The 23,116-nt window shown below is 41.8% G+C and overlaps 2 protein-coding genes across 20 annotated transcripts in view; one reads left to right on the top strand and one right to left on the bottom strand.

Moving 5' to 3' along the window:
• kansl1a (KAT8 regulatory NSL complex subunit 1a) overlaps window positions 1-3,975 on the top strand; it is a 59,690-nt gene extending 55,715 nt beyond the window's left edge. For 6 of the 7 annotated variants that reach the window (XM_029629631.2, XM_029629632.2, XM_029629633.2 and 3 more), the window contains 4 exons: window positions 176-355; window positions 827-939; window positions 1,726-1,969; window positions 2,289-3,975. In XM_029629631.2, coding sequence (XP_029485491.2) covers window positions 176-355; window positions 827-939; window positions 1,726-1,969; window positions 2,289-2,486 — 735 coding nt within the window. In that variant the 3' untranslated portion in view covers window positions 2,487-3,975. The remainder of the gene's footprint in view (window positions 1-175; window positions 356-826; window positions 940-1,725; window positions 1,970-2,288) is intronic. The other variant, XM_029629637.2, reaches the window with a different exon arrangement.
• A 3,459-nt stretch (window positions 3,976-7,434) lies between these two features.
• The window catches only part of mapta (microtubule-associated protein tau a), a 41,347-nt gene continuing 25,665 nt past the window's right edge, over window positions 7,435-23,116 (bottom strand). For 9 of the 13 annotated variants that reach the window (XM_029629612.2, XM_029629623.2, XM_029629625.2 and 6 more), the window contains 9 exons: window positions 21,428-21,491; window positions 21,314-21,331; window positions 20,902-21,158; window positions 20,533-20,625; window positions 20,112-20,204; window positions 17,293-17,385; window positions 15,712-15,793; window positions 13,286-13,392; window positions 7,435-10,810 (listed from right to left, as the gene is read on the bottom strand). In XM_029629612.2, coding sequence (XP_029485472.1) covers window positions 10,607-10,810; window positions 13,286-13,392; window positions 15,712-15,793; window positions 17,293-17,385; window positions 20,112-20,204; window positions 20,533-20,625; window positions 20,902-21,158; window positions 21,314-21,331; window positions 21,428-21,491 — 1,011 coding nt within the window. In that variant the 3' untranslated portion in view covers window positions 7,435-10,606. Of the gene's footprint in view, window positions 10,811-12,013; window positions 12,180-13,285; window positions 13,393-15,711; window positions 15,794-17,292; window positions 17,386-20,111; window positions 20,205-20,532; window positions 20,626-20,901; window positions 21,159-21,313; window positions 21,332-21,427; window positions 21,492-23,116 lie in introns of all 13 variants that reach the window. The other 4 variants (XM_029629618.2, XM_065008034.1, XM_029629617.2 and 1 more) reach the window with 3 other exon arrangements.

Raw genomic sequence — 23,116 nt, 5'->3', positions numbered from 1 at the left:
ATGGGATTTTTGGTCATGTATAATTGGGCTTCATATCAGCTCTGTTCCATTTCTATCTGCGCTGTTCTGAACGTTTCCCCTCATTAAATACGCCCCATACCTGTTCATAATTAACTGGATAAATAGCTGTATGAATAAAGGTTTTATTTTATTTTTAAACTCTGCACCCCCTCAGCAGCCCATCCGGAGGAGGCGAGGCGAGAGCTCCTTTGACATCAACAACATTGTGATCCCCATGTCGGTGGCGGCCACCACGCGCGTAGAGAAACTACAATACAAAGAGATTGTCACCCCCAACTGGCGGGAAGTTGACATTTTCTCCCAGCCCATGGCAGAAGAGGAGAACGACACAGAGGTAAGATGTTGCTTCATTCCTAAGCCCTGCTTTGGGAACTGCCATGTATTTTGAATGACCAAGGTTTGACCTTGCTCCGTTCTTTTAACTCTGTAGAGATACTTTGAATAGGTGCTGACCTCTTGCACCCTTGACAACCTCTGTGATTATTATTATTTGACCCTGCTGGTCATCTATGAACATCTTGGCCATGTTCTGTTATAATCTCCACCCGGCACAACCAGAAGAAGACTGGCCACCACTCATAGCCTTGTTCCTCTCTAGTTTTCTTCCTAAGTTCTGGCCTTTCTAGGGAGTTTTTCCTAGCCACCGTGCTTCTACACCTGCATTGCTTGCTGTTTGGGGTTTAAGGCTGGGTTTCTGTACAGCACTTTGTGACATCAGCTGATGTCAGAAGGGCTTTATAAATACATTTGATTGATTATATGGATCAAGGAGTCCTATCTTAATAACCCATTTCTGTGTGTGTAGATGGAGGACCTCTCCGACGCGGCCTTCTCCCAGCTCCACCAGCCATGCCAGGATCAGGAGCGTTCCCGCTGGACCTGGATGGCCCTGGCCCCCGCCAAGAGGAGGGGCAGCAGGTTAGTAGGGGTCGCCTATAGTACACTCATACACAGCATAGTACCTCATCACTGCCATATGTCTCAGTTTAGATAAATGTGCTCTACTTACTACATCTGTGACCTATTTGATTAATGTCAACACATAATTTGGTAGGAAATATTTTAGTGGGGTCTTTGCACATTGTCAATATGCCCTGAGTGTACAAACATTAGGAACACCTGCTCATTCAGGTAAGTCCAGATGAAAGCTATGATCCCTTGTTGACGTCGCCTGTTAAATCCACTTCTGTCAGTGTAGATGAAGGGGCGGGGACAGGATAAAGGATTTTAAAGCCTTGATACAATTGCGACCCGGTTTGAGTGTGTAGAAATGCAACGCTGCTGGGTTTTTCAAGCTCAACAGTTTCCCGTGTGTATCAAGAATGGTCCACCACCCAAAGGACATCCAGCCAACTTGACACAACTGCGGGAAGCATTGGCGTCAACATGGGCCAGCATCCCTGTGGAATTATTTTCACACCTTGTATTGTCCATGCCCCGACAAATTGCGGCTGTTCCCCAAAATGGGGTGCAACTCAATATTAGGAAAGTGTTCCTAATGTTTTGTACACATCCATATACTTATACATCCAAAGGCTTAAACAATGTCCTTACAAGGTTGTTTTCCACTAAAAGTGATGATCACTTGATAAATGATAAGGACAGGGCTCTCTAAAGAAGTGGTAGGTAGTAACAGGGTTTGGTCTCCATTTGTGGCACATTTCATGTGTTCTACGGTCCACTCACACCACAACCGTCCCTCAGGTCGTACAAGTCCATGGATGGCAGGACCACACCGCTGCTGTGCAGCACCAACCCGCCCACTCCCCAGCCGGCGTCCCCTGACCCTGGACACTGCCCCCTGCTGCACGACTACAGCCACGTGGCGTCGCCCATAAGTCCAGACGCCACCTCCAACCCCTACACGCCGTGCTCACGCGACTCCCACCGCCTGCTGTCCAGTGAGGACACGCGCTGCTCCACACCTGACTTCACCTTCGAGGAGAGGGTGAGGATGAATGTAACAGACACATGCACACATGAAGAATAACAGCGACTGGTCTTCGAGTCGCTGTGCCCAGTAGTTTGTGATGATTACATATTCGGACATGGGAAAGCAGTCACAAAGTTATAGCGGTTATATTGTCCCTAGAAGAATAGGACGTTTCTGTACATTCTGAGCTCTCATTTGGTAAATGTTGGAACATGAAGAATGAGAAGTAACCATTTCTTTGTCAATTTGCATCATTAGTTTAACTTGATTAACAAATTGTTGATTTGATGGTATTCAGTTGTACTTAAATTAACCCAATGATTTCCCCGGACAGACGGTGGCCCCGTGGGAGCATCGAAACTTCCCCCTGCCGGAGGACCCCGCTCCGGAACCCGAGGTAGAGGGGGAGGATGAGATGAGGCGGTCGCGAATGCGCAGCGTCTCGTGTTGCCCGTCGACAGGCTATGACACAGACAGCCCCTTGCCTTGTGATGACGACGCCCCCAAACAGAAGGGCCATGCCCACCAATGAATGACTGACAGGCCGAGGTCTTCCTCAACCCCTACCCCTCTCTGGCATTAACAAGCAGAACCTCAAACTGAGAAAAAAGGCTATTTAAAAGGGTTCCTGTTTGATATTCAAACACCAGTCTAATACTATTTCACAGTTTTTAGTGAATATTATACGGAAGATGGAAGCCTTTCCCTACACTCTTGATGTTACAAAAATTATTTCTGTTGTAGGCTAAAACGATGTACATGGGGCTTAGTGGTGTTCCATATGTGGCGTGTACACTTGTAGCGCACTATGTAGCTGACTCCTCAAAGTATGGCCAAAGGGTGTTTTTCTATTGATTAGTTTGCTTGTATTTCCCATGTACATTTTCTAGTGGTGTGACAAATAACAAAACAAGAAAAAAAATCCTCATACTCCCAAATTAACAGGTACATTTGGGATGTTTTGTGTCCTTTTTTTCCCTCTAGGGGTGGGGGGGTATTAGAAATTGTGGAGCACATCTTCTTTCATTGCCAAGTAGTTTTGTTGGGTTGCATGTCTTTTTTTGTTTGTCATTCCTTTCCTGACACTTTTTTTGTCTTTTTTTGTATCGTCTGTTCAATTAAGTCTATTTCTTTTTGTGTTTTGGACAGTACTCATTCCTTTAGAAAATCTCTTTGCAGAGCACCCGGCGCCTCTGATCCCACTGAGCTCTCGCTGTCTTGTTTGCGGGAGTGACTGCGGTAGAGAGGAACCTGGGTATCCTAAGCACTTGTCCAACCTACAGGGAGCACTACTGCATGCTAAACCATGCTAATGCTAATCAAATCACCAGAGCACATAATTGAACAGGAACTTGCCACCCAGGGAAAGGAAGTGGATGATGATCAGGGATGACCCTAATATCGATTTAGTTTACTTTCCCCTTTTCTCAAATTATCATTGGTGTAGTATTATGTCAACATAGTAAAATGTATTTCAAATGGTAAAATCACACAGCTAATAGCTTTTTCATTTTGTTTTCCGGACATTGGTATTAGGCTACATGCTGGTGAATTATTGGACAATGTTTGTTAATGTTGATAATTAAGTTGTTTCTGGTTCAACTTGACAAGAAAAAGTGTGTTCTCTAGTTTCATATGTAGCAGCTCTTTGCTAGAAGCAACCCAGACCTCAGGTTTTACAGTTAAGGGAATATTTCTAATGCTGAGAAAATATTTGTCCCCCCCTTCCATCGATCCGATCTAAAGAGACTACTCTGTTGCAGAATGCTTTTTTTGTGTTGCCACCCCACAATGTCATAACCACACCACCATTTCCCCTCGTAACTAATTGCTATGCAAAATCTATGGTTGTATAATTTTACACCTGTTTTTACGCCACAGTCCTTCAATCCCTGTACTTTATTTTGTAGTTTAAGCAAGATGTAAATGTACTGGTCCAATTGTTGCAGCAGTTAACCTAATCAAAAGCAGAATTGTTTTTGTAAATAGTACCATTAAAACATTTGTTTAACTTGGGATAATTGTCAAGTGTTCTTTCACTTTCTCACACATAGGAAAACATTGCACGGGTTTACTACAACTGTGTGTAATACTTGACGTCAACTCTGATCAAATGATGACGTACAGTTGAAGTCGGAAGTTTACATACACTTAGGTTAGTCATTAAAACTCGTTTTTCAACCACTCCACAAATTTCTTGTTAAACTATAGTTTTGGCAAGTCGGTTAGGACATTACTTTGTGCATGACACAAGTAATTTTCCAACAATTGTTTAGACAGATTATTTCACTTATAATTCACTATATCACAATTCCAGTGGGTCAGAAGTTTATATACACTAAGTTGACTGTGCCTTTAAACAGCTTGGAAAATTACAGAAAATTATGTCATGGTTTTAGAAGTTTCTAATAGACTAATTGACATCATTTGAGTCAATTGGAGGTCTATTTGTGGATGTATTTCAAAGCCTACCTTGAAACTCAGTGCCTCTTTGCTTGGCATGGCTAATTTCTTTAGATTTTCCCAAGACATCAGAAAAAATATTGCATGCAAGTATCAACACCATGGGACTACGCATCTGTCATACCGCTCAGGAGACGTGTTCTGTCTCCTAGAGATGAACATGCTTTGGTGCGAAAAGTGTATTTCTATCCCAGAACAGCAGCAAAGGACCTTGTGAAGATGCTGGAGGAAAAAGGCACAAAATAATCTATATCCACAGTAAAAACGAATCCTACATCGACATAACCTCAAAGGCCGCTCAGTAAGGAAGAAGCATTGCTCCAAAACCACCATTTAAAAAATCTAGGCTATGGTTTGCAACTGCACACGGGGACAAAGATTGTACTTTTTGGAGAAATGTCCTCTGGTCTGATGAAACAAAAATAGAATTGTTTGGCCATAATGACCATCGTTATGTTTGGAGGGATAATGGGGAGGCTTGCAAGCCGAAGAACACCATCCCAACCGTGAAGGACAGGGGTGACAGCATCATGTTGTGGGGGTGCTTTGCTGCAAGAAGGACTAGTGCATTTCACAAAATAGATGGCGTCATGAGGAAGGAAAATTATGTGGATATCAGGAAGTTAAAGCTTGGTCAAAAATGGATCTTCCAAATGGACAATGACCCTAAGCATACTTCCAAAATGTGGAAAAATGGCTTAAGGACAACAAAGTCAAGGTATTGGAGTGGCCATCGCAAAGCCCTGACCTCCATCCTATAGAAAATTTGTGTGCAGAACTGAAAAAGCTTGTGCGAGCAAGGAGGCCTACAAACCTGACTCAGTTACACCAGCTCTGTCAGGAGGAATGGGCCAAAATTCACCCCAATGATTTTGGGAAGCTTGTGGAAGGCTACGCAAAACGGTTGACCGTATGTAAACTTCTGACCCGCTGTGAATGTGATGAAATAAATAAAAGCTGAAATATATAATTCTCTCTACAATTATTCTGACATTTCACATTCTTAAAATAAAGTGGTGATCTTAACTGACCTAAACAGGGAATTTTTACTAGGATTAAATGTCAGGAATTGTGAAAAACTGAGTTTACATGTATTTGGCTATGGTGTATGTAAACTTCTGACTTCAACTGTACATCCCTGATCGAGAAGCTGCAAGGGATTTGCCTCTAAAGTACCATAGCCATTAACGCTCATGAATGCACGTTGACCTTAAATGAGAAATGCTTTTCTTTGGAAGATGAAAAAAAAGGTTTTCTGAGCAGATATAATAAAGCAATTTCTGCTGTGCTTCAAACTCCGCTGTTCAGTATTGTAGTCATTAAGATTTTCTGAACATGATTTGTGGCAATAAAGGAGGCAGATGTGTCTTTGTAAAACTCAATTGGACTTTCTTTGTACACCATGTACCTGGGAAGAAGACTGATGCAGAATTTGTCTTAGCTTAGTGAATGTGCCACGTCCACAAACCATCTGCCAATGATGTCATGCCTACCACCGCCACCCTCATTAAGGGTGATAAAAGGGTAGGACCTACTACCTGCCTCCCAGCTCTTCTCACAGACCCAGAGCTGCAGTGCAGACCCTAAAGACCATACTTCCTCCTCTTACCAACCTTGTGACAGAGAGAAACATCATGTCAATGCTTATTCATTTAGTCTGTACCCTTAGCCTGACTAGATGCCATTTATTATTTCACCTTTATTTACCCTTACCTGACCAGGATGCATATTAACCCCAGAACCCCTGCCAAAGTGATTGGGAATTATTCAACAGACGCTACTTTAAGCCCTTCTCCACACAATTGACCTGGGCAGACGCAGAGTTGCAATACCTGAAAAAACGGAACGAACCTGGCCTCAGTGCACAGTTCCGAAGAGTACGAGTTCATCAGCAACTCTGCAAAAAGGACCGACTGAAATGGGCTGAGCGGCCTCCACAAGGAAGGTACATGGATTTGATCGGACAGGTCCAAGGTGGACTTGGTCAACTCTAATCCGAAAAAAGCCTAATAATGAGAGAGGAATGGAACACTTGTCACAAACTGGGGGTGGATGTGCCGGTACCAAAGCGGGTAGGTGGAACAATCTCCCATGCAAGAACAGTTTTCCCTTTGCCTGCGCCAAACGTTTCCTCTAGTCTGCCTTCCACTTGGAGGGATTCCACCATATCTGAACCTGACTGTCCTGAGACTTTGATAGTGGACAAAATGCATCATTTTCCATAATAAAACACCTTCCATCTCACAGGAAAAAAATGTAAGAATTCTTATTCCTATAAGATTTCTTACATTTTAATGACACATCTGTCCATGCACGATATCTGAGTTTACTGAAGCATGTCCCCATGCAGCACCCAGACTGCAATGCCTAATTTAGGACTCAGTACACATGCAATATTTCCTTAACATACCTATTTTAGAACACTTCCTCGTATACACCAATCAATAGTAAACCCTTCAAGTGTGTCCTACACAACGGGTTGCCTGGCAGTCGTGTCAGTTTGACTGACGTTTCAGTATTGGAGAACATATTGAGACTTAACCTAGAGTTGATTTCCACGGCCCTGCGGAAATCTAATTAGCGTTAAAAAAAAATCCTGATCAAAAATCAGTCAATTTAAACTAGAGGTATGTATTTTTGCATTAGATGCGTCTCAATCCACCGCATCCGCCGATGTCGTAATTCTGCATCTGTGGTGAAAGGTTGCAGAGCTAGAGAAGTGCTTGTCAGACCATGAGCCTAAATCGGCTGTCACGTCCGAACAGTTTGGTACTTCATTCAAAATCAAACAGCTCAAATATCCTTGGTATTACCTTCATAAAACAATTCCATAGGTTAGCTTAGACAGGGTTTAGACTGCAGAGGGTTTAGGGCTACTTAACCACAAAATGGAAGTTTGACTGATGCGTCAGTATTGGAAGCAACCGTGCGAATTTAAAGGGATAGTTGACCACAAACGTGTGTCATGTTTTCACTGTCAATAATGTGAACCGGAGATTTCAGAGCGAAGGACAAAACATGGTTTAACAGTTTATTTTTAAATTCACAGCGACAAGAATCATCATACACCAGTTATTGATAAAATGCACAATAACAATATCAACAATCACATTTTCCACACAACTGTACAGCGGCAAAAATAACAAAAGGATGACGATGAAATGTGTTACTGCAAACTCTTTCCATTGACCTCAGAACAGAGGCCAGCGGAGAGGACCACCAAAAAAAAAAAATAACCTTTCCCCAACTTTTCCCCTTGAGTACTGATAATGTTAGTACTGGAATTTATCAGCACCTGCCCTCCAACATACTAGTCTCCGTAATCCACACAGAACACAGTGCACATACCCATTTAACACATTCAAACAAATGTTGTCCATTATGATGAAAAGTAACCAACAGTTTAGCATGCAGATTGTAGTGTTGCAAGCACACCTTTTCTCAAATGCCCTGGCCAGTTCCCGAGTCCTCAATGAAATATATATTGGCAATACAAGTCAAACACACACACTGGGAAATCGTATAATGTTATCAATGCGCCTTAATCTCCACATAAAGGAAAGGGTTGCCTTTTGGGTTCTATTCCCTCGCACTAATACCTACATGTATCCTTATATAGACAAAGCAGATATACCAGGATGTACAATGAAAGCACAGTGTAAAAGGAGAGGCAGACCGCTTACTCTTACATGAAATGCATGCAAGGACTTTTAAGATGGTATGTTGGCTCGGAGTTATGAAGGCAATCAATGACGAGAATAATATAGTGGTGATTGGTGAACCACGGTGGGTTTACATGAGGATAAAACACTTATCCATTTGAGCATGTGAGAGAGTTTCGTAAATTTCCGTCGTATACATTCCAGGGAAAGGACCATAGCTTTATAACCCGTGAGACAAATTGAGGAAAGTGTGACGAGCATGCTCGTGCGCAGGCAATTAGTAGGCCTAAATCTAAATATATCCGAAAGGTACGTTTCTCCATGTGACAGATGGTTAAACATTTTAGGGTACATTTTTTTACTTAAAAAGGTAGAGTGAGCAACATGGCATCATCACATACAGCGGGGCAAAAATCAATTAACATAATTCTAATCTGCCAAAACAGCAAATTGTCTCCTCCCAATATGGACATACCTCAAGGGAGGGTGCAAACCTGAAAGAACCAATAGGGGCAGTCTTGGCGACTGGAGTTGTTGCTTTTGGTGCGTTCCAGCCAACTCTGAACAAGGAAATCTCCGACTTTAGTGCACTCAAGACAACTGAGAACTCTGGGGGGAAAAACAGCTCTCACTGGGAAAAATTGCTTTGAACGGACGGTCATCCAACTCGGAATTACAATTCAGAATCTCGGGCATCATCCTAGAGCTCCGACTTGTCTGACCTGAAGATCACTGACGTCAAGATTCTTCCCAGTCTGTTCTTTTCTGATTTTCTTGAACGCACTATATTGGTTGTGCTCGCCTGCTCAGGCGTTGGATTGCATCAACCAATGTTTGCGTGCCACATCATCAACTGTGCAGTCGGGTACCAGATTGCTAAATCATATGATGTGTTTAGCTGATAGTTAACACCAATCCAAGCATTGTGAGATTTGGCAGGCGTCTGCAATGTAGTCGGGCAGAATTGTGTGTAAGCAGGAAGTTGCCCCACTGTGAATGATGTCATATTGCTGAGTCTACCTTTAATATCTTGGGACAAGCTATGTTTTTCTGCTTGTTTTTATGTTAATTTGACTACATGTGTTGCAGAGTTTATTATGATAAATGTAACCGATTTCTTCATGTCACTTCAGCAATTTCTCTGTGTTTTGACTTTCCTTTGACTGCCTGTTTTTTCAGTATTTTGCATTGACTTTTGGTTCTAGTACTTAGCTGCTCAACTGATGAGGCAGTTATCTTATACATTTTTACAAAGCCATGTCCATGAAATTAAAAGTTCAGAAAGTGTCGGTCATAAAAATGTTAAAAAATGGGTGAGTTTACCAACTTCTGCATTACTGTGATCTGAAGCCAAATTAGTGAAAAGTTCAGTCCCTGACTGAAATTACGTGTCTTACATTAAACGACACAACCCATAATTGGTTAGACAATTTGCCTGGCATCGCTAAGCCTGTTAATTTAGTAATTCAGTATTCCCCTCTAATTCATGTCATCTTTAAACATGAACAAATATGTTGTCACTAGTAGCCTACACATGTTAAATGTAAACTGCCACACCGCATAAGACAAAAGCTGAAGCGCATTTACAATAGAGCCATAACAGAATAATATTGAAAATAAATTAACACTGACAGTAGCAGGCCCGATACAAATGTTTCCATATCAAATACATGTCATATCCACAGAATACAAATAGAAAAGTGTGTGTCCAACACAAACCAAGGTTTCTACGCTAAACATTCTGTATCCCTTTGTCCATGAAGGAAAATGTTTACCTCTGAACTATACTACCTTGGTATGCAGTGTATAGAGGCACCCAAAGCAGACAGCAAGTTGGGGAGGTTTAAAAGCATTTTACTGTCTGAATGAGAGCTTTTGCTACATGAGCCCACCTTTCCTCACTTCCTTGCCTCATACTACCCTGTAAATGGATGATGTGTTTTCTTATGTTCACTACATTGTAAAAGGGGGCCCACTTCTCTCAAACCTCTTGTTTTCCATGTATCAAAAAGCCATTCAGGAGACGGCCATCACAGAGCATTTGCACATCAAAAATGGACATTTGTAAAATAAGGGCTTCGAATCGCAGTCATTGTGACAGTAAAATTATTTATCGAGTTAAAGTGAATTAAATATGGGTGAAAGTTCAAATAAAATGTCCAGAAACACTTGTAGGATTTTTGGGTTGGTTTGGATGTTTGTTCTCTTTAAACTCTTAAAAAGGGCCATTTATACAACCGGTACAAATAATGACAACAAAAATAGATCAAGATAGAAATTAAATCATCTAACTTGACCGACTTGAATCTCTCTTTTTTTTTTTTTATAAGACCTCTTTTCTAACAATAAATGCATCATGAAGAAGAACAGTCGGTGATGGAAGAGAAACAGTGATGGGTATAGCTAAAAAAGTCCCGTGAAAAGGAGGAGGAAGGCGACAGGCGTCATGACTCCTCTGACGTGGGCGGTCAAAGTAGTGTGGTCGGTCAGGAGACTTCCGGTCGGCCATCGTGTGCCACCAAGCCAATCACAAGCCTTGGCTGGCCAGAGAGGCAGATACCTGGTCGGCGAGTGTGGAGAGCTGCGGTGAGTCGGCCATGTTGATGGAGCCAGAGGAGGACAAGGTACTGAGCTGGTGGGACAGGGGGTCGTCTTCCAGGGAGATAATCTCGGCCCCGTGGTCAGTGCGTGCCTTGGCCGTCTCACGGAACGTCAGCTTGTGGCTCTCAATCTGCCGATCGAAGAGAGGGTACATCATAAGGTATCAGAATCACTTTTACAAGTACATTTTCACACACCCGGAATTTGACTTACTGAAGTGGTACTGCTAGTAATAGACAAAACAGGCAGAATATAGAAAAAGGACTTTACACATAATCTTCATGTACTATATACAATATAAATACAATAAACAGAATGATAGGACAGTATTAGCAAATGTACAGTTGCTGTATTTTGTTGCAGATCACAAGTCAACAAACAGTAAACACGAGCAGCGACAAAAACAATGTGACTGCCTTACTGGACGCCAGCCGCAATCGACATAACTCTACACACTGAGGTATTGGTTGCACTTTATGGTAGATAAAATATTAGGTATGTATTCTAATAAATTACCAATTGCGTTAAAATCTTTGAAGTAACAGAACTTACACATTGTTACGACAAAGTTTCCTATTAATACTAGGTAAATACCAGTGGAAACGCTATGCATTCTGGGTGGACATCTGGACTCCTTTATTTGATGATGCTGATCTCATCCACGTACTGTAACTTTCAAGGGCAAAATAATGTATTTTCTGGCCAAATTGCCCTTTATTGCACTAAATATGCATGTAATAAATGTATGTTTCAGACTATTCTGTCACGCTGGTATAAAGGATTTTGGAGACAGGCGCAGGAATACAAAGGGTTTTTTAATACACCCAAAACAAACACATATACAAAAACACTGGGCTGTACCCAAACAAAAGAGGGAGGGTAAACCTTGTTGACCGACACGGGACGATACCCGTAATACACAATACTGTATATATATCAGGGCACATATATAACATACTAATCAGGGGAAATGGGAACCAGGTGTGTGTAATCAAACAAGACAGTCCGGGGTTGATAATGAATCCCGTTCGGTGAAGCCTAGAAAGCCGGTGACTTTGACCTCCGGAACTGGTGAACAGAATGAGCATCAGTACCGGGGGTTTCGTGACATATTCTGATAATATTACGTCACCGTATGCTGGTAAATAGGTTAATTGAAGCATTAGATGTGAGCTGCCTGCTTCTGAAATTTGGTGTCTACATTTTGAAAATGGTGTCCATTTACCCTGACAGGGATGCGTTATAAATGTTCAATATCTAAGATATACTGCAGTGTACACACAACATTCCACGCACTCTCCCTGCTTGGCACCGGTGGATGTGGTGTACTTACTGGAGTCCTCAATCTTTATGAGCGGGTTCATCAGGATGGGTGTGATGGGTGCTGAGGGGAGGGGCTGGGGTGACTGTGGGGGGGTGACAGCAGGGGAAGGGCCGTATGTGCCCTTGTTTGATGGGCTGTCTTTATGGCTGTCTCCAGCTTCCTTCCCCTTCTCTTTCTACAGAGGACACCCAGCAATGGGGGGGGGGGGGGGGGGGAGATGACAAAAAAAAGCAACAAAAACATGTGATGGGGGAAAAAAATATCAATTATAATAATGCTCACAAACAAACCAAGTGCCAGGTGATGTAAGTGACAAAATATATAGTTGGATGAAAATAAATCATGGAATGGGAACAGGGCAAGATGCTTTCTATAGCTGTGATGTTACTAATGTGGCAGAGGGGGGAACCTAGTTATCTTAGACAAGAAAAGCAGCACTCAATCCCAAATGGACTCCTGCACCCTAGTGGAGATCTGAAAGGATTTGACAGGTGCAACTAATATAGTCATAGCTGCATCTTGCCCTCTAATAGGCCACCATATTACTTGTACCAATTAAACCCTCTGAGATTTACAGAAGTGCATAGGGTGTTGGGTCTAGGGATTTGGGATTGGGCCCAGGAAGCCAGGATTAAAGATTGTGGGTGTTAACACGTAGCGGTGCGATGAAGTACTCATGGGAGGAGAGCGGATGAGAGAAGGAGAGCAGGCGGTTAGGCAGCCACAGTCACCCAGGGGTCCAATGCAGCCGTAGCCTATTTTCAATGAGACCACTCACTATTCCTAATGCTCTTAAAGGTCAAACACGGACAGGCAAACAACATACAATCATTGGTACTTTGAAGTATTAAAAGTACCTACTGCGCATGTATTTAGCCTAGTGCAAGAACAAGCTAACAACAACTCTGTTGGTCTATGTCTGGAGCAGCAATCTCTGTCAGTTCAGCCATGGGACCCCACAGCGCTATGTTAGTATGCGTGATTCATAAAGAAAATATTTTGCATCGGTACTTTGTAACAAGGATGCATTTCCATTCCTTGCCCATGTTACGGTTGCCTTGATCAATATTGATTTTCACAGATCATTTGCCAAGCAAGGTATTCCAAATCGGGGGCTATGCCATAAAACAGCTCAGAGCAAGCAGTAGAGAAGTTCTTCAGGACAGAGGGAAAAGATGAACATATCACTGATATTAGATGTGTAATCCAGGGACATAGCTGCTTTTCCCCTAAGGGCCAGTGTATAAGGATGTTCCAGAATGATGGTTTTTGTCATCTTACCCTCCTCTGTCCACCTCCGGCCACGTGCCCAATGTTGTCCATGGAGCCGATCTTTGATTGGACCTTGAAATCCAATTTCTCAGATTTGATCTCAACATTCCCACCACCTTATTACAGAAATGACAAAATTATACAATTGTTTAAAAAAAAAGACATTTACAGCTACCATGATTGACCTATCTGTAAACCAATTGTTGTTCCTGCGTCCTCCAGTCAGCTCGCCGGTGCCCAGCCCACTGAATGTGAGCTAGCTAGAGCTACAGAATTGTAACGTAATATGCAATATGAAAAGCACCCTCAGAAACTTTTCAGCGACCCTTTGTATGGCGGTACTTCCAGAACTTTCAACTTTCAACTCCCATTGGTAGTTGCATATGGAACTTTGGATTTTAGAAAATGCTCCGTTATTAAATACATTTTTACTCAATGAAGTAATCCAACAATGTACAGTACCAGTCAAAAGTTGACACACCACACACCATTCCAGGGTTTTACTTTATTTGTACTATTTTCTACATTGTATAATGATGAAGACATCAAAACAATGAAATCACGTGGAGTCATGTAGTAACCAAAAAACAAATTTGTTAAACAAATTAAAATATTTTTATATTTGAGATTGTTCAAAGGAGCCACCCTTTGCCTTGATGACAGTTTGCACACTCTTGGCATTCTCTCAACCAGCTTCATGAGGTAGTCACCTGGAATGCATTTCAATTAACAGATGTGCCTTGTTGAACGTTAATTTGTGGAATGTCCTTCTTAATGCGTTTGAGCCCATCAGTTGTGTTGTGACAAGGTAGGGGTGGTATACAGAAGATATTTGGTAAAATACCAAGTCCATATTATGGCAAGAACAGCTCAAATAAGCAAAGAGAAACGACAGTCCATCATTACTTTAAGACATGAAGGCCAGTCAATCTGGAACTTCAAGAACTTTGGAAGTTTCTTCAAGTGTAGTCGCAAAACTACAATGCTATGATGAAACTGTCTCATGAGGACTGCCACGGAAAGAAAGACCCAGAGTTAGCTCTGCTGCAGAGGATAAGTTAAAGTTAACTGCACCTCAGATTGCAGCCCAAATAAATGCTTCACAGAGTTCAAGTAATAGACACATCTCAGCATCAACTGTTCAACGGAGACTGCGTGAATCAGGCCTTCATGGTCGAATTGCTGCAAAGAAACCACTACTAAAGGACACCAATAAGAAGAAAGACTTGCTTGGGCCAAGAAACACAAGCAATGGACATTAGACCTGTGGAAATCTGTCCTTTGGTCTGAGTCCAAAGTTTAGATTTTTTGGTTCTAAGCTCTGTCTTTGTGAAACAGTAGGTGAACGGATAATCTCTGCATGTGTGGTTCCCACCGTGAAGCATGGAGGAGGAGGTGTGATGGTGCTTTGCTGGTGACACTGTGATTTATTTAGAATTTCAAGGCACACTTAACCAGCAGGTCTACCACAGCATTCTGCAGCGATACGACATCCCATGTCATTTGCGCTTAGTGGGACTATCATTTGTTTTCAACAGGACAATGACCCCAGACACCTCCAGGCTGTGTAAGGGCTATTTGACCAAGAAGGAGAGTGATGGAGTGCTGCATCAGATGACTTGGCCTCCCCAATCATCTGAACTCAACCCAATTGAGATGGTTTGGGATGAGTTGGACCGCAGAGTGAAGGAAAAGCAGCCAACGAGTGCTCAGCATTTGTGGGAACTCCTTCAAGACTGTTGGAAAAGCATTCCAGGTGAAGCTGGATGAGAGAATGCCAAGAGTGTGCAAAGCTGTCATTAAGGCAAAGGGTGGCTACTTTTAAGAATCTAAAATATATTGTATTTGTTTAACACTTTTTTTGGTTACTACATGATTCCATAAGTGCTATTTCATAGTGTTGATGCCTTCACTATTATTATACAATGTGGAAAATAGTCCAAATAAAGAATCTCTTGAACGTGTATCCAAACTTTTGACTGGTACTGTATATACCGCCATCTTAGATGATCTTTTGTCTTCTTTTATTGGGTGTCCATCCCAAAGCGTTGCACTTGGGGAAATCAGAAATCAAGCGCCGCTTTAAAATGACTCACCTTTCAGGATAAAAAAAAAGAGATGTTCAAAAAGAGATTTTTCATTGAACAAGCAAAACGTTTAACTAAAACTACCAATGGAAGTTGAAGACACCAAACCTAAGCGTTAACGTGTTGAACCACCATCACTGTATTGGGGTGTGAAAAAAATCCACCTTGCATCAATTAAGGTTTAACATTTTATGGACCCCCTAAACTGGGTCTGTCCCCCACCTTGGCCATCCCATTCTAAATGTTCTGGACACGTCACTGGGGAGGGAAAGACTACTTTTGAAGTTTTGAAAAAAAATGGCAAACTTTCATTTTGTAGTGTAATGTCCCTTTACGTTTAAGACCTACCTGGCTTGTGGTGGATGTTGGCTGTAGAACCACATTTTGATTTAACATTGCTCAGGTCAATCTTTTTGTGGACTATTTGAACCTGTGCAGGGATAGAAAACAAAAAAAACAGAAAAAAATCGATACATATCATTTCATGAAATGTTTCCTCCAAGTGAAGGAGAAATGTGTATTGGTGATGTTGATCATGTGATGCATGCAACCACATAGGACCTTGCCCTCTGCATTGGCCTGTTAGTGTAAGTCAGATGGTCGTTGGGGAGAGTAAAACACTGTTAACAAGATACACACTATTACTGGACAATACCGATTGACTCAAAGTCAAGATCCCCGTGCTGATTTAACTGTATCATTTGAAACTCAATGAATACTTTAAATAGTGTTTTCAGTTCATTAAGTATTCTCACATTCTATGCCGGCATTCATTTAGAATGCAAACTTTGTAGCGATATCTCAAATTTAGACATTGCTGTTATTTCGAATTGCTACATACATGTATATATTATACAGTACATTGCCATTTGACTTGGTCAAGTTTATATCCAAAAGGGTTAAAGTTGCTTTTAGATTCAAAAGCCAAGTTTCACAATCCAAGCTCTGGATCTGATGACCTCATCACATGCAGCCAGGCTCCCGGAGTGAAGGGCCCGGCTGGTGTCTCTCGACACAAAGCTCTTTGTCTCGCTTGAATGAGGTCACTTATTTGCTGTTCACTACAATAGGCTGGCAACTCCAAGCAGAAGCATAGGACAGACACACTTTTGTTAATGGGCATTAAGGGTGGCTTCTGTCCCATTTGATGCTTGTGTGCTTGACATTTGCAAGTATTTTACATTTTAGGAAAAAAGTATACTACAACACTCAGCTGATCAGTTCGGTCCCACTTATTAAGTACCTGTCCAGGTACTCCATGCATTTTGTTTAAAGGTAAAGTTTAGACATGATTTAAAATCGGCAACCACAGAAAAACACAGGTACACATATTCTCTAGAGGGGGGTGGGGAGAAACATCATTAAGCCTACTTTAGGTTGTCATGAGCATTGCATAAGATTTCCTTGGTAGTTGCAGCTGATGCCATATGATATAACAGGGTCCTGACACAAACAGCAATTTAGGTCAGCTAGCTAGGGTTGGGGTACATTCAGGGAGTGAATTGAAATTCAAATTTTTATGATGAATATTGACATTTGCGTTTGCCTCCAGAATTGGCTGAATTGAAATGGAATAGACACCTAACCCTGTTGCGTACCACTGCATGCAACATAAAAGTGTTGGACCATTTCACCAACATCTATTGTTATAATTATGTACAGCATATGACACGCTCATGACAGTTGATAGAGGCTTTATGACCACTTGTTAACGCAACATATTAATATCTCACAGTTGTAGTAGTGGGAGAGTTGTAGTCACACAGATTGGGACAGATTAACACAATCGAGGCAGGGATTTCCGTGCAAAGGTGTTCGACTAGTTCCTTAGTGCAGATGCAAATTATCCCACTGGAAAAGGGAAGGGCTTTGGCAAAAGCGGTTTCTGCAGGGAGCCGTGGGTTCGACCCTTTAGTAAGGCCTACTCACATTGCCTCCTCCGGGTGTATGTTTGATATTATCTTTGGAGCCACAGCGAGACTGGACATTGCTTACGTCCACCTTCTTTTCTAGTATTTGTACCTGGAAAAATGCAGATGTAGGAAGAGACTGTTATCCTTGAGCAATCAGAAAGCAGCACGGCTGCGTATGAGGACCATGGTAAAGGAGGCGAAACCAGAACTCTGTATAAAAAAAATACATTAGACTGGTTGTAGGTAATGACAAGGGACCAGTAGAGAAGGAAAGGAACTTTTCAGGAACTTTTTTTTAACAACGTTTGCATCGATGATCATAACTCTAGAGTGACTCAAGATGCAGGAGGTGTTGAGTTTATCCCTTAGTTACTCACATTGCCACCTCCAGGTATATGTTTGATATTGTCTTTGGAGCAGCACTTAGACTGGACATTACTAAAGTCGATCTTCTGATCAATTATTTCTACCTGGAAAAGTACAAAGGTATTTTTATTTGTATTTATTATGTCAAAGGCAGCAGCTACACTTCGAGAGGTCCAGCAAAATGAAGGCAGTTTATACAATTTTAAAAACATTATAATACATTCACAGATGTCAACACACTGTGTGCCCTCAGGCCCCTACTCCACCACTTCCACATATCTACAGTACAAAATCCATCTGTACGTGTATAGTGTGTATGTGTATGCATGTGTCTATGTTTGTGTTGCTTCACAGTCCCCACTGTTCCATAAGGTGTATTTGTATCTGTTTTTTAAAAATCTAATTTTACTGCTTGCATCAGTTACCTGATGTGGAATAGAGTTCCATGTAATCATGGCTCTATGTAGTAATGTGTGCCTCCCATAGTCTGTTCTGGACTTGGGGACTGTGAAGAGACCTCTTGTGGCATGTCTTATGGGGTATGCATGGGTGTCCGAGCTGTGCACCATTAGTTCAACATGTCAATACCTCTCATAAATACAAGTAGTGATGAAGTCAATCTCTCCTCCACTTTGAGCCAGGAGAGATTGACATGCATATTGGGCAGCAGGTAGCCGAGTGGTTAGAGTGTTGAACTAGTAACCGAAAGGTTTCAAGATCGAATCCCCAAGGTAAAAATCTGTCGTTCTGCCCCTGAACAAGGCAGTTGACCCACTGTTCCTAGGCAGTCATTGAAAATAAGAATTTGTTCTTAACTGACTTGCCTAGTTAAAAAATATATCATTAATATTAGCTCTCTGTGTACATCCAAGGGCCAGCCGTGCTACCCTGTTCAGAACTAATTGCAATTTTCTTAAGTCCCTTCTTGTGGCACCTGACCACACGACTGAACAGTAGTCCAGGTGCGACAAAACTAGGGCCTGCAGGACCTGCCTTGGTGATAGGGCTGTTAAGGTAGAGGAGTGCTTTATTATTGACATACTTCTCCCCATCTTAGCAACTGTTGTAACAATATGTTTTGACCATAAAAGTTTACAATCCAGGGTTACTCCAAGCAGTTTAGTCACCTCAACTTGCTCAATTTCCACATTTATTACAAAATTTAGTTGAGGTTTAGGGAATGATTTGTCTCAAAAACAATGCTTTTAGTTTGAGAAAAATTGAGGACTAACTGCAACTCTTTGTTAAGTGTTGCAGTCAATTCAGTCGCTGTAGTAGCTGACATGTAGTGTTGTGTCATCTGCATACATAGACACCAGTGGCACTAGTGACACTTACTCAAAGCCAGTGGCATGTCATTAGTAAAGATTTTAAAAAGTAATGGGCCTAGACAGTTGCCCTGGGTAATTCCTGATTCTACCTGGATTATGAGAGGCTTCCTTTAAAAGAACTGTTCTGTTAGACAGGTAACTCTTTATCCACAATATAGCAGGCGGTGAAAAGCCATAACACATACGTTTTGTGAAAGTGCTGTGTGTGTTGAATGTCCTTCACTATAAGCATGCTGAACATTTGTTGTCAATTTGTTTACTGTAAAATAGCATTGTATCTGGCCAGACAATTTTCCCCAAAAATTTACTAAGGGTTGGTTGGTCGGCTATTTGAGCCAGTAAAGGGGGCTTTACTATTCTTAGGTAGCGGAATTACTTTTGCTTCCCTCTACGCTCGGGGGGCACACACTTTCTAGTAGGCTTGCATTGAAAGATAAAGGTATAGAGGGATAGGAAAGAGACCATTATGTTGGAGTAATCCAATGCAGCAAGGCTGCAGGAGTGGAAGACTGAGGTAGTGAAATCTGTTCTCATGAATGACCTACCCAGTGGGCACAACTGGTTGATTTTACATTTTATTATGTCTTTAATTTGTATACTTGTTGTATAAGGACGTTTTAACAAATGTTCGGCAACCAGAAAAATATGTATTTTTCTGATTGTAATCTGACCAGATAACAACCAAACAAGATGTATTTTCCATGAGGTATTGATCTCATGAAAAAGACACCTTTACTGTACCTGGTTATAACAGAAACCAGTTGGATGCAATCTGGTTATTATAATGTCTTTTCAACCAGAAAATTAAATCAAAACATTATGTGCAAAAGTGTGCACGCTAGATAATGGTACCTGTCAACAAATAAAATTGTTAAAAAATGTTGTCCTTCATTAACACTTTTAATAGTCAATATAAAGTATCCACAGAAGCTTTCATGACGATAAAATATTTATCGACCCCTAAGTAGCTGCTGCCTGCTAATGATACTACAGGGTATTGCTTGTTATTGGGAGATGTTCGCTTATTTGATTGTTGCACTATTCTCCTCTCTTTTATCACGATTCCCACAGGGTCAAAAAGACGGGGCAGTGATGGAACAGAAACGATCAGGTTTGTGAATAAGGTTTCGTTACTCACCCTGCCTCCTCCAGGAGTGTGATTCAGGTTGGCTTTGGATCCACAACGAGCCTGGACATTGCTTACGTCCAACTTCTTCTCGAGGATTTGGACCTGAAAGTAGAAGTAAAGGAAAAGGAGTATTAGCCTTGAGTAGTCGAATGCAGCGAGGCTGCAGATGAGGACCATACCAAAAGAAAGGGAGAATCTGACCGCTTGTAGGGATGAAAGCATAGGGCAGACATTTTGACTCACTTAATCCTTTAAAGGAGTACATTGTAGAGTTTGTGCACCTATGATAATTAAGCTTGTGATGAGGAATGACATGAGAGCCAGCAAAGATGGGGTAGGACATTTCCAATTTTTAAAAAGGTTGCTTCGATGATCATAACTGTAGAGAGACTCAAGACTCAGGTGTTGAGTTCATCCCTTAGTTACTCACATTGCCACCTCCGGGTGTATGTTTGATATTGTCTTTGGAGCCACACTTAGACTGCACATTGCTTAAGTCGATCTTCTTTTCAATTATTTGTACCTGGAAAAGTGCAGAGGTAGGGGAAGAGACTGTTATCCTTCAAGCGATTCAAAGCAGAGGACTCTACACTAATTCAAGTGAGCTGTCTGAGACGGATAAAAAAATCTCTCAAAACAACAACGACTAGCCACGCAACAGTTCATCATCGGAGTGAGAGCTTCCATCCCTGTGTAAAACACTAAAGCAGATGAAGAGACAGTGGATGAGAGGAATGGAATATCAAGGTTGTGTGAGGCACATTGCCATGTAGTAACACCAAATAGAGCCCGAACATACCCTTCCTCCTCCAGGCTGGTGCTTGATGTTGTCTGTGGAGCCGATCTTGGACCTGACGTTCTTCAGGTCCGGCAAGGGGGCCGCTGCGGTGAGGGGTGCAGGGGCGCGGCTCTTGAGAGAGCCAGGAGACTTGGGTGGGGTGCGCACCACCGCAACCTTTTTCACCTGGTTTGTGGCCACAGCCAATGGCTTTCCGGGAAGAGTCTTGCTGGAGGGGGACTTGGGAGTACCAGGGCTGCTCTGTCCACTGGTGTTGTCTTTAGAGAGTATTGAAAGGGTACAGTGAGCCTTTTTGAAGACCGTAAATGTACAGTTATTGCAAGGCCAGTGAAAGATTGTACAAAGAAACAACTGAAGGCTAGTCCTGATTGAACTAATGGGTTCAATAAAATTAATACATTTTTCGATTTACCTTTGTTCTTGCCGATTGCTGTATCACAAAAATAAACAGCATACATTAGGCATAATCAGAGGTTTGTCAATAATGATTTTTGTGCTGCACATTGCAGGCTAGCTAGCTACATACCTGGAGCTGGGGTTTTGGCGGGAATCTTGGTTCCGGGGGCCTGAGGCCTGGCACCACCCAAAGTCTTTACATCCCCAGAAAAAGAAACAAAGGGTTGAAAAGGACATTAGTGACAAATTATCAACCAACATGCTCTTGATTGACTGGTTGATCCATCAGCACTCTTGATATTGTATTTTTCGAATATGAAATTATACTTTTGTTTCTCGCTAGTGACCTAGATTGCATTGCCTATTGAAAATGTAGCTATTTTTTATTTCACCTTTATTTAACTAGGCAAATCAGTTAAAAACAAATTCTTATTTACAATGACTGCCTACCCTGCATGCTGAACGTGCATTCAGAGCCATAAAACAAGCTTTATTTTAGGGGTCAATTGCAGTCCTTTAAACATGGAAAAATGCATGCCAAGATTATATAGCCTCAATGCATTAAGTGCAGTATCATTCAAGTGGCTTTCAATACGGACAAAGAGCATCGGCCTCAGACATTCATAGCGCGACACTAAGCTTGCTTCAGCTAACTACCACCCACAATGTACAGTATCTGTAACAGATGACAACCCCCATAGGAGTTGGTTATACACCATCACTGCAGCCTTGTATACATAATTCATAGTACTGAAGGTGTGACAGTGAAACTGTGCAAGGGCTTGTTTCTCGGAAATGGCCGTGTTGTGATCGATTGAGGCACGGATCAGAGTTTCAGTATACAGGAAGTCGTTAACGTGGGCTAACGAGTTACTCACTGGCATGGCAAGATGGAACACACTTCACTCTGCTACTCTTAGTGAGCATACACTTCTACTCTGGACACACTCAAGGCTGTTCTCACCCTGCATCATAACTGGCTACAGATATTCAACAGACTGTCCCTCTAAAATGTGACATACAGGGAGGAGGAGACTCATACTGGAAGTGTAAAAGGTATAGGTGGGTTAGCTGACAACGTCACGAAATCTATGCGCACACTTCAACAGGGCAAAAGTCTGTGAGTTGTTGTGATTCTGGATGGCCAGATGGCTACCAACAATGGCAAGAAACTGCAATGTGGGGAATCGTATGCGACTAGTTTCAGCCAGTTTCATCTTGTTCTTGGATAACATGTCTTGTTTTGTGTTTTCACGGATTTCATAGCAACGCTAATATGGCTAAAATTAGCTAGCTAGGTAACCAACAACTGTCTCAACAATTTTTCAGCTGGTTATTGTCATGCAAAAGACTGCCGGTCTCATGGTAAATGACAGTTAATTAACATAAACATATTTAGCATCACCAGGCCTCCACACAAGCCGCTGATGCACCATTGCAACATCTTCATTTAAAAAAGTATAATAAATCAATTGAATATTCAGTTGTGAATGATACAAACCTTACAATGTCTTAGAAATGAAAACATGTTTTTTAATGATGCGGGGTAAGCTACTTCAGTTTTATAGGGGAGCTGTGCTTAATATGAGCAGCTGAGAAATATACACATAAGAACATTTATTTCACTTCAGGCAATGGGCTCTCCAAGCCTGTTCCTGCAGCTTCCCAGTGCTTCATTTGGGAAACCAAGTGAAATCTGTTTTCGCAATGAAACATATTTCACTAAACTGTTGACAGACCCTCTGTGTGCTCGAGAAAGGAATAAAGGAGAAAGGAGATGGAAACATGGTGGTGAGATATTCTGTATAGGTGAAGGTAA

Source organism: Oncorhynchus nerka, linkage group LG23 (assembly GCF_034236695.1).
Source record: "Oncorhynchus nerka isolate Pitt River linkage group LG23, Oner_Uvic_2.0, whole genome shotgun sequence".
Taxonomy (NCBI): Eukaryota; Metazoa; Chordata; class Actinopteri; order Salmoniformes; family Salmonidae; genus Oncorhynchus; species Oncorhynchus nerka.
Note: the sequence above shows the minus strand (reverse complement) of the source record. Positions and strands in the feature narration are given on the sequence as shown.